The sequence below is a fragment of the Melozone crissalis genome, unplaced genomic scaffold (genome assembly GCF_028551555.1).
Source record: "Melozone crissalis strain CALT ecotype California unplaced genomic scaffold, PUWL_Pcris_2 ptg000007l_1, whole genome shotgun sequence".
NCBI classification, from domain to species: domain Eukaryota; kingdom Metazoa; phylum Chordata; class Aves; order Passeriformes; family Passerellidae; genus Melozone; species Melozone crissalis.
In genome coordinates, this window is record NW_026535785.1 from 4,525,881 (window position 1) to 4,540,151 (window position 14,271).

Consider the following 14,271-nt stretch of genomic DNA (forward strand, 5'->3'; position numbering starts at 1 on the left):
CCTCAAGTTTTAAAAACCTTGAATACACAGAAGTTCTGGCCTGCACAGAGGGTATGCTTTGTACAGAATATAAATTATTAGATATTAAAACAGTTTTACTTAGAAGAAAAATTATAAAGGAAATCCATATTTCCCCTTCCTTCTCTTCTTCCAGTCATTCTGTCTGATGAGACCGTCACTGAGTTGGACGACCAGGATAAATTCATCTCTTCCTGAATTGCACCGTAAAGCACACATCAAAGAATGATGGGCTCTAAGAGTAGAATTTGCTGTTACTGACTTTCTTCTCCTTTAATCTTAAGGGAAAAGAAAAGGAAAAAGTCAGGCCTAATAGGAACTTCTCAGAGGAAAACAGTCTACCAAATTCAATGTACTTGGATACCAGTGGCAAGTAATGTACCAGCAATGAGCACTGCAATTTTTCCCTCAATAAATGGGAGTAAATAAGTGATTCACACAGCAGTTCAGCACACACAAAAAAGAGCAAGAATATTTAAAGTCTTGAGATCGACTCAAAACTTCCCCTTGGTACAATGAAGCCTCCCTCTATCTCCCTCACACCCAGCCAAAGGTGGCAGCAAAGGAGAAGGAACCTTCCCCTAAGCTCTGGATAATGCACTGACACTGAACTGACAATGCTGTGCTGTTACAACTCAATACTGGCTTTATCTTTTGTGGTTTGTGTATCTGTTCCCACATATCTCATATGTGCATGACATTTCCAGGGACATAACTCTGATAGTGTAGCAAGAGTGAAGAGGTTTATTTATTTGTCTGTATATACTTCCAGGTTTCCCTCCCAGAGAGCAGCAGAGAGGGATATAAAACCTGCCAGGATTACAAGTGTCACTGTGATCACTGCCACTGAGATTCCTCTGCACACATTCCTCAGCTTCTGCTGGCCTCTAGTGGCTTGAGGCCCAGCCTGGCTTCTCTACAGCCCTTTCTCATTCCACATGAGCTCATTCTACCCTCACCACTCTGTAGATGTTTCCTTTGGTATGGCTGAGGTTTCTTTACCATAAATCCTATCTAGACAGAGCTGCCTTGGAAGGGAGAATGATCATCAACCCACCTGCGGTTGCAAGTCTCTTGATAAATCTGTAGTTTGTGCTCATTGACGTTGAATTCTTTCAGAATTGCATCCCTGTTGGGGTTCCTCAGGTTCATGTGGCTGTCATAGAGGAACAGCTGGGTGTTCAGCTCCTCCTGGCGCTTCCGAAGCTGCCGACAGGAGGAATAAAGCTCCTCTTCACTTTCCTTCAAAGGAACATTGGAAATCAAAGAGATTTTGTAAAAATCGTTCCCAAAATGAGACAGAACCAGCACAGTTTGGGGGATGAGTTTGTTTTCCTAACCACATTTTAATAACTGCATAGAACATTTTATAAAATTAGTTTGATTGGATGTTTCTGGAATGTTTCTGGAAACAAACTTAGAAAGCACTAAAAAAACCTCCTCAGCCCCACAGTAAGACCAGTCATACCCTGTGACAGAGGCATCAGGGACATTCTAGCACAGATCAAAAAATTTGTCTATCTGAATCTTCTTTTGGAATATTTTTCCCTAATAGACCATCTAGTCTGTTGAGGAAAGAACAGAAAATAGTTTATCACAACGGCTTATCAGATTATAATAATATTAAAAATACACTTTTAAATGTTTAGGTTTTGGTTCTTCCATCATATTTGCCTATCATGTGACAAAGTGATAATCCTGCGGATTTTCTATTGAAATGTAGACTAAAGGTCAAAATACTGACTGGTAAATAGGACCCCTTACAGCAGCAAATACTCAGATGTACCAAGAAAGAAGGACAGATCCTGTATTTTTATGTGACTATGGCAATTCAGTACTTGCAAAGGAACTGAGTAGGTCTGAGTTTCTATTGTGGCCCACAGTAGAAGGTCTCAAAATATTTTACAACCATAAGCAATCATCATGATTCCCTTTAGGACTTCAAATTATTTTAATACTTCAAAACTTTGGATGCAAAAGCTGCCTCTTTATAGAGTTACTAGTGGGGAGCAGAACTGGCAGGACTGAAGTCTTAATTTTCACATCAGCAGCAAAACAAGATACTCCTTCTACAAGAAATGACATGCAATCAATAAATGTAATAAATCCAAACATTTTCAGAGGCAGCATACTAATAAGAATGCCTCTTTCTGCATTCAGTACAGATCTAGGAAAATTGATAGCTTAGCAACATACCCAAGAGGTTTCAGTTACAGCAACAAGATCCTTTCCTAAACCCTTTTTACCTCCTGAAATACATTCCTCTGCAGGCATGGGTTGGAGCAACTGAAACAGCCTCACTGCTATACTGCTGACTAAGACTTAAAGATAATTTATTTAATTTTTGTTTGTAAAGGAGTAGGAAACTTTGTATTTCCAAATCACAAAAGAAATGGAGATTGTTAATTACCAATTCCCAGGTGTAATCATCAAGATGCATATGTACCACTGTTAGTTCCTGTAAACAAATGTATCCACAAAGGTACAGCTTAAGCTGTATTTTAAGATGTCCACTTCAATCTTTAAGTCAAGAACACATATAGCATTGAGGCTGACTGTAGTCAGACAAAGCTGAAGAAGTACATGCACTTTCTGAAGGAAGTAAATCAATTTTCAAGCAAATAAGACATGCCTTTAAGTGCAACAACCACCTCAGTATAGTATGATTCCTACAACATCAAAAAACATGTTTAAGTTGTACAGCAACTAAGGCCCCACATAATAATTCACAAATGTGTATATTTATGTCTAAAATGTTTTTGCTTTACTATTCCTGATAAACTTCACAGCCATCTGTAATTCCTCATTACAATTCTGTATTTCATCTCCAAGCACATGCAGATGGGCTCTGTATATAAACAGATATTATAAATGGCATTATTTATGGAAGGCCTGTTATTAAATGTCATTATTTTGTGGAAGGCCATCACTTCTTAAAAAGAAGCAGAGGAACAGAGGAAGCCTTGATCTTTTCTGATGCTTCTTGAATGACCTGGCAAAAGTTCTAGAGTTGACCAATGTGGTGAGTCTGGGCTTGTTGCAGGCTGCCAAACAAAAGGAAGTTTTTGGAAGTTGTCCTGCACTGCATTGCCACGAGGCATTGTAAAAACACTGAGCTGAGCTGCATCTTCATTTGGCTTGACAAGCAGAAGGGGATTCTAGAGTGTGAAATGTGCTACTGTCAAAGGAGTCAGTGCTGACAGATTGGGGGACAGACTGCTGCTATGAACAACATTTGAGAGCTGCTCCTGCCCCAGGCAATAATGATCTGGATTCCTGAAGAGAAACCGCAGCAGGAGGGGTTTGCAATGTATCCACAAGTGATGTCCATGCTCAGCATTAGGCAATGGTGACTTTGTCAGTTTTCCCTAAGGGATCAAGCCCAGAACCAGCAATTTACCAGGCCTCCCCTATGAGACCTGAGTCACTGAAATATGAGCAATTTAAATATTATCTTGAAAGGATACAGGTCTCCTCTTCACACACACACATCCCTGGTCTCAGCTTCTGATCCTCTCCTGCTCTCAGATCCCTTGGCTGGCCCACAGAAGGAACTTAGAGAACCTACCACAGCTTTCAAACACTGTCATTGCACACACTGTCATTTTACACCAGGTGTTATAAGGGGGCTTCATAAAAACCTCCACAAAGAATGTTTGAAAAAGGCTTCCACTCCTCTGGGAAGAACAATGTGACTGAATTCACAAATTTCCAGTTCAGTGTATGCAACTGCAGGTACAAGTCCCTCCAGAGACATAATGACTTAGAGTTCACAGAAGCTGATGTTTCAATCAGGAAAATAATGTCACTTAGTGTGAAGTGCAGCGTGGGCCTGAATGGTTTGACAGACTAAAAATAAGAACTTGAAATTTCTTTTTCTCTGAATCAGAAGGGTGCTGGAAAGCACCCTGAAATAGCCACTTCCCAGAAGCATCTTTAAACTTTCATCATATCACAAGTGTATTTAAATTATGTAATATATTATTAAGAAAGAGTCTGAAAAATATCCTACAAATCAGCATATACAGCAGCACCCTTGGAACACCAACAAATACTGTTCACAGATCAGCTGCTTTAATGCCTGGATTCATGAGCATCATTATTTTTCCCCCATGTGTTTTAAAATACTACTATTTCAAGTAGGTGTTCAGAGAGGCTTAAAAGGAGGAAATTAGCAGTTCTTTAAGAACCAGATAGGTCTTCTACTTGATGGGTTATTTTAATGAAATACTAGGAGAAATTACTACCTTCTATTGCTGAAGTGATTTCTTTTTATGTAGGACCTTTAAAAACAAAAAGATTAATCTATGAAACCAAAGCTGATTTTAGCTAGCTTTGCATGGTATCAGTCAGTTAACAAGGAAAGACAACGACCATGCTGTTACAGCAAAAACTATTGGAGGTAATGAGGCTTTGTTTGTGTGTTATTTCTTTTAACAACCGTGTAATCTGTCCACCCAGAGGGAGAGTAACTCAATTTGTGCTATTTGTGTTCCCCAGTACCTGCAGAAGAAATGCTTGACAACAGCACATCACATACAGAACAGAAAACTGAATCCTCAGTTCCTGGTTCCCACAAAGAACTGGTAACAGACACCCTGAGTGCACACAACAAACCCCAGAGCTTCTCACCAGAACTTGTTGCATCTCACAGTGCACCAGCAGCGAGGCCAGCTCTATATCTTCACTGTAGCCATTCTTGAGAGGAACTGACCTAAAACCTGGGCCAGGGGAAGGAAAACAAAGGGCAATTACAGAATCCATCAAGGGGAAATTCACAGTCACAGAAATGGTGCACACTTTGAACATTCTTCAGTGCTCAAATGCTTCTCTGCTGAGAGCAGGCTCTACTATGGCAATTGCAGAGAAGCAAAAGGCAAGACTGGCAAAATTGAGAAACACCTGATTTCAGATGCTCTTGAAAAGTAAAGCCAGAGGAAGGAGCTTCATCCAGGCAGGATGAGGCATCAGAGAGGAAGGCACAGCTCAGTAATGCTCAACAGCACCTCATTATAGCTGCTGATCTCACCTGATTTGATTCCTTTGATGGGAAAAGTGGCATGTGCTAAGAAGTTGGGATCACTGAACATATCCTCCTCATAAACAACGAAGCGCAGGAACGCCAGATTTGGGTCGTAAATCTCAAATCTCACTTGCTCTGCATAAGGTGCCCAAATTGGATTAAGGCCATTGTCATCTGTAATGAAAAGGAAACATTTGCAGTATGAAGCAATAATTTCACTTCATTCACATATGAGTGTGTATCCCAGGAAGTTTTCTAGGGATATAGAAGCCCAAAAATCCTATTTGCCATCTGTCTCACGTTGTAACCTTGCTTCAGAAAGTTTGTATTTGTTTACTTGGTGGTGGGGGTGGGAGGAAACTTGGCAGGGATGAAAATCCATGAAGAAAAGCTATTATTTGTATTCAAACATATAAAACCTCCTAGGACATGTATTTGTAAAGAGAAGAAAAAGCTAATTAATTTCTCACATTCATAAGCCTCATGTTCCATATCCAAGAGAAAGCAGGAAAAGCTCTAGGAAGACTCATGTACCTTGGTCCAATTTTTGTAGCTATGCACAGAACACCAAGATTTGGTTTATGTGACACAGCCAGGAAGTTTGCTTTCTAAACTCTTGGTCACTTCTCACAGAAAGTTTAAATAATAATCTTCTCTGAAGTACTGAGGAGCCACAATGCACATTCTGCTCCTGATGCTGTGGTTATTTTCCACTGGTATCACTGGTTTGGATAATCAGAACCAGAGCCTATTTTTTACCAGAGGAACACTGTTGCATCCAGAAATACTAAATGGTGAAGTACGAAGTGGCTGAAATATTGCCCCATTTCAGCACACTTAAGTTCATGCACACACAAACACATTCCTTATCCAAAACTCCCCAGGACTAAGCTTTGATCAAACTTCTAATGCATTTCAAGTTAAAATATTTTACAGCCCTATACACCCAAGCTGCCTCCAAGGGGGTGCCAGTCTCAGAACCTCAGTTTAAATAAACACAGTCTGGAGCTCACAGTAGTAACTCCCCATTTGGGCCAGACTTTTGGGAACTGACTAGCACTGTTGGAGGCACTCCCAAGACAGTGTTTTTTTAAATATGCAAATACACAAACTTATGCATGTGCAACAACGTAACAGAATGGGTCTTTTTTTTTCCCTAAACTGCAATAGTACTGTTTTTTCCTAAATTTGATATACATTGAAGTTTCTCAAATTAACAGGCCCCATGATAAGAAAAAGAACAAGAGTTTGTGACTCATCAGTCTAGAGCTACAGTTAACTTACTCCCCCTGCAATGTTCATCCTCTGCTCACTTTGTTTAAGTACCCTAGAAGTAGAACCATATCCCTGCAACACAGAAACCCACAGATACTCACTCACAACTGTTGTCTTGAATTTGCTGTTGTCATATTCAGCCCCACAAATTTCAACCTCTACAAAGGGACAGGCAATGCTTCTACCAAGTTTAGGGAGATGACGAGCACCCAAAACCTGCAAAGCAACTGTAAATTAGAACCACCTCCAAAGGAAACTTGGCATCATTTTTGCTAACAGAAGGTAGCCTACAGAACAAGAGGGGGGAAAAATCCAGAACATGGAAAAGCACACATTCTCTCTCTTGAATATGTTTGCATGTATTATCTGTGCCAACAATAACAACCTCTCCAGTAGTCTGGGTAACTCAATGATTTTCATTGTAAGGAAAAAAAAAGACAATGTAGCTGACATTCATTACACACAGTGTGCAGCTCCAGGCCAAGCCCGGAGCACAAGTTCTGTTATCTTTCTTCTGTGTTTATTACATACCCATTTCAAGACATTTCTGCTTTGCATTCACAGGCCCTGTTTACCTCACCTTTAAACTGTAGTGAAGAGTAATTAATGTGTTTCTTCTTTCTCAGAAAAAATACTTTTAAAGAACCTGTCTTACTGCATAGCAATTGAAAACAGAAACAAGTTCAGCCCTGTTTGGCACCCGGTCAAGATGGCAACATTTTCCAATCATAAACTCATCTCTTGAAGAAAAATGAGAATGGCATTCAGATTAAGTCATAGCGTATTAAATATGAAGTGGGGGATCAGCTTATTAGGTTTTCTGTTTAGTTTCTATATTTCATTATAACTATCTTTCTTTCACACTCAAAATCCCTGAACTAGTTAGTCTGCTGCTAATCAATCTCCAATAGGACCTTTCTACTAAGAACTCATTTGATTGGAAATTCAAGTTAGTTAATTTGATATATTTATTAGCAATTACACAAAATCATCCCAGGATTGTGTTTTCAGTCCTATAGCATGTTCTTCATTAGCATGATAAAGACATATATTTCTTTTCAGGAACCAGTGAAGTTAGTTTTATTCGAACACGCACTGACATTTAAAAACAGTATTTTGACAACCTGTCAGATCTTGCTCTGAAACATAATAGCTTTATTTTTAGTTTTATAGAGATTTATGACTTATAAAAAATATAATTTACAAAAGAGATTTACCCTAACTGTCATAATCATCTGCAATTTCCTCTTGGAGTCATTTGGCATTGGGTCATACTCCTCATTTCTCATGCTCTCTGGCTGCAGCACGTAGCCAGTGCGTCCATTCAGGGAAAACAAGGCATGGTTCAACTGCATGTATTTATCTGGGGAGAGAGTTAAACAGTCACAGCACAAGATCCCCTGGAATAAAGCTAAGGAAATACCAGATTAATGGCTCCTCTCTGCAATTCTTTCTGGTCACCACTTCATCAGAAGGAGCTGGAAAGATGGGAGACTCTATTCCTTCAGTAACTGAATTTGACAGGCCATTTTTCACCAATTCCAATCCCAAAAAACCCCATCTCCATCCCCAGTTAGCTTCCTATCAGTGTATCACAAACTAGCTGGCCCTCACCATGAAGTGGAATACAGCCTTCCTTTGGCTGTATTCATTCTTCTGAAATTCACTTGAAATATATCTGCTTGCTTCCTACCAAGAGATGAAAGTGAAATAAATCTTTCAGGGCTTGGGGGCAGTTATGCGCAGAGACAGGGCTTTTGGAGATCTATTTCTGGGGCCCAGCTCTGGATGGCAACCTACACATGAAAAACCAAATTTCAAACTTCTCCAGCTTCTTGCAGAGAAGTTCAAATAATTAGGATGGTGATTAGAAAGCAGAAGGGCCATAAAGGGGCTCATTTACAGTGAAACAGAAGGTGGATTCGATTCTTTTTCAAAGGGAAAATTACCTGGAGTTTGGAAGTTCAGAGCCACCATCTGGGAGCCACAAAGCCAGAGGCGAAATGGGTCATAGTTGGATGAGTCAACCCTCTGCCCTTTGGGGTAGACACGAGTCAGCCCCTTCAGGTTGTACTTCAACAGCTCCAGTGGCTTTTGCTTCACAATGCTCTCAGCCTTGGTTTCCACAAAAGAACGGATTTCTCTGAAATCAGGATTGTCTACACAGGGGGAGGAGGAAGAAGAGTGGTTACCAAAGGAAGAAAGAAGTTGACATTTATACTGTATTTGCACCAAGACTTTGTTTTACTTTGCTTTGCCTTGTCCTTTAATGCAATAACTGGCACTGTTTTCAGGCAAAATGGTTGAAAATCAAGCCTGAAAGTTGAAATTGCCTTCCTGCCACATGCTTTACAGAAGGGCAGATAAGAGCCTGCAGTCATGTTCTCATCTCATCATTGCTAATAACGTACTTCTGATCACTATAACACATATTTAAATGAGACATCTTTTTCTGGGTCTAAATGGGGGGAAGAAAGGGTGAGCCAGGGTCAGCCAATGCCTCATAAAATAACTATAATTATAATGTCTTAAATGCAGTGACAGCTTATTAAAAACATTTACCAAGAAACTTAAAGAAAAAGGGCACATTTACTGGCTTCTCCAGCAGCAATGACAAAAAACTGGAATTAAAAGTACATATTTCAGTGTCAGAATCCACAGCTGCACTTACACAGGCCCAGTTATGTTATGAAGCCATACATCATTCCAACAGCTTAGTCCTGGCAAACATGTTCTCACAGTAAAATTAACAAATGCACAGTAAACCTATTTATGAAGGTTTTTTTACAAACAAATCACAAGTGTTCAGCCAGAGTTTTTAATCTCAAAAAAGTAAATTGAAATATAACTAGTGAGCTTCCCCATGGAATATACATCTGAAAGGATGTCTCTAGTTAACTAATTAAAATTTGTGACAGCTCTTTTGTGATAGATGAGCAGCACTAAGTTCCCTGGTGTACAATTTCAAAGTGCTATTGAAAACTGCCTGGGTGAAGCAGAGCTTTGTTTTCCAGTAGGACAGATTTTTATCTTCAGACCTAAAATCCCAACTAACATCTGTAAAGATAGTAGAAAGAGTAAAAATCAAATGTAATATTAAAGGCAATACCTAAATTGTCCTTGGTTTTGCTCGTTGGCTTGCAGTAGATTACTAGATCAGATAATTCAATGGCAATTAACTGATTCTTTTCCCAGTATTTCCTCCTGTTCTCCTGGAAAACATAACGAAGTTTAGATTCTAGGAACACTGAGTATTATGGCACAGTAGCTCCAGGGTGCACTCTAATGAAAGCCTTCTTTGGTGCCCAGATTCCTATCTGATACCTTAGACACTTGCACAGATGTAATGCACTTTTAGACCCAGCTCAGAGAACAGGTAATAACCAAATGCTGAGGTTTAGTTGGGGATGTTCTTATAGGGTTTTTTTTGGTGGGGACAAAGGTGTTGTTTTGTAAGCAAGGGTTTCAGTTCTTCCCTGATCAGTCATGCTTGGAATCCTGGCAACGTTTTTTTTTTCTTTTAATGTGGCTCTACTCAACTCAATTTTAGTTACATTCTTAACCCTATACCTCATATAAATGCAAATGCATGCAGAAAAAATGCAAAGGGTAGTAAAGTGTTTCTGTATCTATTTATAATCCTTGGCAGAACTAGAGTCTTGTTAGTAACTCCTAAACAGCGAAATTCAAACTCTCTGAGCATCATTTCTATGTCGTTTTCTATTTGTGCACCAAACCCATCATGTTCTGTATGGAAAATCATGTGCAAGCTTGTTAAATCCCCAGAACCAAACCTGCTCTCTCCACTTCCACGCTTGCAAGCACCTGCTCTGTGGGAGCTGAGCAGTGTTCCCTGCCAGCAGAGACTGGGAACTGCTAAAAGCAGCAGGACGTGTCCTGAGTGGAGACATTTGGGCTGGAGGCTTTTCAGGCACAAGAAGCAGCTACAGGATAAAACATGTTAGAGGAGTCCCATACTGAACAGTGATTAGCTTTGGCACCAAAGATCATGAAGCAGCAGCAGTCAGGAAGCCTTCCAAAAGAATTCCCCCAACACGACAAACATAAAAGGAATGAAAATCAGAACCAGGGAGCCACAGGTTTCCAGAATATCTCACTGAACCAGAGATTATAAATTGAAGTCAAAGAAAAAGAAAGAGGAATACAGTGTTTAGACTTGGAAATAACCTTGAGAAAAAACTGTACAAACCTCATTGTACTTAGTGATCCACCACAGTTCCCAGACATTGCTCAACAGTAACCAAAGCTCTGAGCAGCAAAAGATCACTTTTTGGTGGCATGGGCTCATTCCTAGCCAGAACCCTCTAGAGATAACCAAGCAGGAGAGCAAGGAACAGCCACCCCAGGGAGCATGGCAAGTGTCAGTACTGAGCAGGGATTACAAGAGACATGAAGCTTAGTTTTATCTTTTGTGCACAACAGACATTGTCCAAAACCAAACTCGTTTAAAAATCCCCCTGTATCACGTTGCAGCACAGTTTTAACTCACTGTGCTTTTTCCTTCCCCAAAATTCAGCCTCTTAACTGTACTGGCAACAGGGGCCTTTCCTCATCTTCATCCCCTTCCCTTGCAGCAGTCAGTCTGTCATGTGAACTTTGTGGAGGCCACGCTGTGAGAAAAGCCTCTCAACTGACAGAAATGGGTTTTAAAGCATCTTTGAACACAGACTGTTTAATACTTCTCCAACTGTACGGAGAGAGAAAAAGCTGCCAGGCTCCTGAAGAGCCATTGTTGTAACATAAAAAACATTCAATTTGGAGGCACTTCTTTTAGGTCGTGTTCCTCTTTTTCTCATTTTTACTTCTAAATGAAAGCCTGGCACAAGAACTGTATCTCTCCTCCCCCAACAACAGGTCAACAGCTCCTGTTGCTTCTCCCCTTGCTGGATTTACAGTCCTCTGCTTGAGATATCAACTTGTCTGCTATAAATAGGATCAGGACAACCCTCAGAGCACTCCCACTCCACATGACAGATAAACACCATGAGCATGAAACACTGAAACACATTTTCTATCAACCATATCACCCACTTAATAAAAGATGAATAAAAGCAACAAAAAAGAGTATCCTTAAGCACAGCCAAAGTAAGGATTTTTTGGTCAAGACAAAGACTTCTTAAATACTAGAAAAGATTACAGGGAGGTAAATTAGTGCATCAGAACAGGAACAGCAAGTCCTGAAGAATATCTTTCAGTGGCAGTAGAGGGACATAGAAGCTAAACTTAGGCAGAATCCTTGAATCTCTTGGCAAGTATTAGGAAATACTACTATTGAAGCACTGGGAAATCCAGAATGTGGTAATTAGTTACAAATAAAGTATTAGCCAAGCAATCCTCTATCAGTGCCACTGTATTCACTGCAAAACAGAGTTAGCAAAGAGGACAAGAAGAGTTTAGGGAATGGCAGCTCAGATTTCACACACCCTCACTGGTGGATTCACAGCTCTGGAAAGAACTGTCTGCCATCAGAGCTTCTGCTCAACACTGGGATGAACCAGTGTGACCAGATGGAAAATTGTAGTGGTATTCACCCCGGCCTAGCAAGCACACTGCACTGAGGGGCAGGGTGCAATACAGTACTCAGCTGGAAAACTCCTGTTAACCTCAATTTACATAAAATGCTAATTCATGTACTATTCACCAGAGAGGTTATGGAACAAGATGCACAGCATCAATAAAATGAGCAGACAACAGCAATATGCAAGAGGGTGAAGGACCATGTGAGAGAAACATTTAGCAGTGTAGGGCAGCTAAAGACAAAAGCTATTGCAAATTTATAGCAGCACATTATTAAAACAACAACAGATGAATTTGCAGCAATACCTCTTCTGCTGTTTTCCAGGTGATCTCACGGATACTTTGGTACCATTCAAAGAGTTCTTCTACTTTATCAGTTGCAAACTCAACACATGGATCTTCTGGATTCTTAGGTTCCAGAATGAAGACAAAAGGCTTTTTGTGTTTTCCTTGTGGCATTTTCACTGTTAGATAATACCATAGCAAGAAATTTATACCGAAATCCAACAGCTCTTTCTAAGGTGTCATTGTTGATTTATTGCAGCATTTAGTATTACCAAGTTTCAACATATTAATTCTGCTGGCTATATTAATACAAGTAGGTGTTTGAGGGGTTTGTTTGGTTTTTTTTTAAATCTCTCCTGCTTAAGATAAAAGAGTCTACTTAATAGAGAAAGGTCAGGAGTCCATATATAAGCATCAGAAAATACACACCAACGTTGTATGTATTGAGCACCAGGATGCCACGACACAGAGAGCCCAGTGGGTTGTCCTCAATGATCTGAAAAACATTTAAATCTGACCCTAAATCTCTTGAGTGAACACACACAGGACATTAACAAATAATAAATGTGCACCATTAAATCTAATCTCAGCTTTACTGACAGCATGCTCACCATAATGTTTGAAAGCCTGTTTTCATATCCAAAAAACACACAAGGATCTCTTCAGTGAGAGAAGTCAAAACAAGACTACTTTGTGGTAGCTCCTGTCCTGACATAACTGCTGCTTTTTCAACTCTGCTTAAGGTTACAATAACCAGGGGGGAAGAAATGCAATACTTGTGGTTTTCTCCAAAGACTTCTGCAAAATCACTGGAAGTGCTTCAGAAGAACATAAGAATTCAATGTTTTATTTTTGAAATCCAAAGATGTCAAAACTTATTACTGTTCAGTTCTGTTTTCTTTTGTTCAAGAGCTCTTTGTCCAAGACAGAGGACCAAATTTTTTTAGATTCTTTTGACAAACAGGATTGGTTTATGCATAAAAACTTAATAATGGAGAGTAAAACCACTCAAGGTGTGTTTGGACATACAATTTTCTTATTTGTAAATATTAAGACAGTGATTATACAGGGAAACCAATTAAGTTCCAGGTTTTAAATGTTATTGTTTAGCCAAACTATGAAAAATTTACACTGTTCATTATTTTTATTAGCAGGAAACAACCAGAATCTCCTAAAGCCTCACCAATTCAGCTATCATAAAATCATAGATATGTGGGGGTCCCTTCCAACTCAAGATATTCTATCTCCTTAAATAGCTTTCAGCAAGGGATATCCTGACAAAAATATTCAGCACCAGAGAACAATGAAGAATGCATAGATCCCTCTATTCTGCTCCCTCAAACACAGCACATGGAATTGTGAGTGTATAAACCAGACTTCCACTTCAGCAGGTAGCCAAGGAAATGCAGCAAACCATTACCCTCACCTGATTTTCAAGCTCAGCAGAGTTATCAGATGACAGATCTTCAACATAATTAGATGGAAAATAATGTTGGACTTTTTCTCCATAATCCCCCTTCCACCTGAATTTAAACAGACAAGTAGAGAGAATGGAAAAAAAAAAATTAAAGTGCTTCAAAAGACTATTAATGAAGCAATAATCCCCAAGAAATTGGTCATTAATACCCTACACTAGATGGTCTAGCTGCCTATCACCAAAAATATAAATGATGAAGTAGCTAAGAGCTCTAACAAAGCAATCATTAACTGTAGTAACAGATGATTTCAGAGGGATTACAGTTACTGTAAACTGCAATTAATGACTTAAGAGGCTTTTTCCCCCACCAGTACTAAAAACACTATTATGTGGTTGATTACCCTGTAGAAACTACAGGGAAACATTAGATTCCCAAGCTTTCCAAGCAATTTACAAGCCAGCTAAAAAAGAAAACCTGTTATGAAAGGAGACTGTACAGAGCACTAAAAAAGGTGGGTTTGAGAAATGCTTAGCAGAGCAAGAACAGAAGAAGAGCAATGATTGCAATGACTTCCCAAAACACAAATGTTCAGGAAGGATGGAGGTATTATGGGAAAAATAGGGGATATACCACACTATGGAGGTTCTGCAGGTTGAGGTTATTGCTGTGGGATAGAAAAATGAAAAAGACATGAAAAGAGAATTGAAGATGAGG

The 14,271-nt window shown here is 39.6% G+C and overlaps 1 protein-coding gene across 1 annotated transcript in view; it reads right to left on the reverse strand.

Annotated features, from left to right (window-relative positions):
- Positions 1-253: 253 nt before the first annotated feature.
- Positions 254-14,271, reverse strand: part of PLCG2 (phospholipase C gamma 2) — a 49,420-nt gene continuing 35,402 nt past the window's right edge. Inside the window, exons 22-32 of the mRNA XM_054296411.1 lie at positions 13,566-13,662; positions 12,569-12,635; positions 12,161-12,318; positions 9,426-9,528; positions 8,266-8,475; positions 7,534-7,679; positions 6,418-6,532; positions 5,048-5,215; positions 4,651-4,739; positions 1,076-1,260; positions 254-296 (exon numbers count right to left, since the gene is read on the reverse strand). Of these exons, the coding sequence (XP_054152386.1) occupies positions 254-296; positions 1,076-1,260; positions 4,651-4,739; positions 5,048-5,215; positions 6,418-6,532; positions 7,534-7,679; positions 8,266-8,475; positions 9,426-9,528; positions 12,161-12,318; positions 12,569-12,635; positions 13,566-13,662 (1,381 nt within the window). The remainder of the gene's footprint in view (positions 297-1,075; positions 1,261-4,650; positions 4,740-5,047; positions 5,216-6,417; positions 6,533-7,533; positions 7,680-8,265; positions 8,476-9,425; positions 9,529-12,160; positions 12,319-12,568; positions 12,636-13,565; positions 13,663-14,271) is intronic.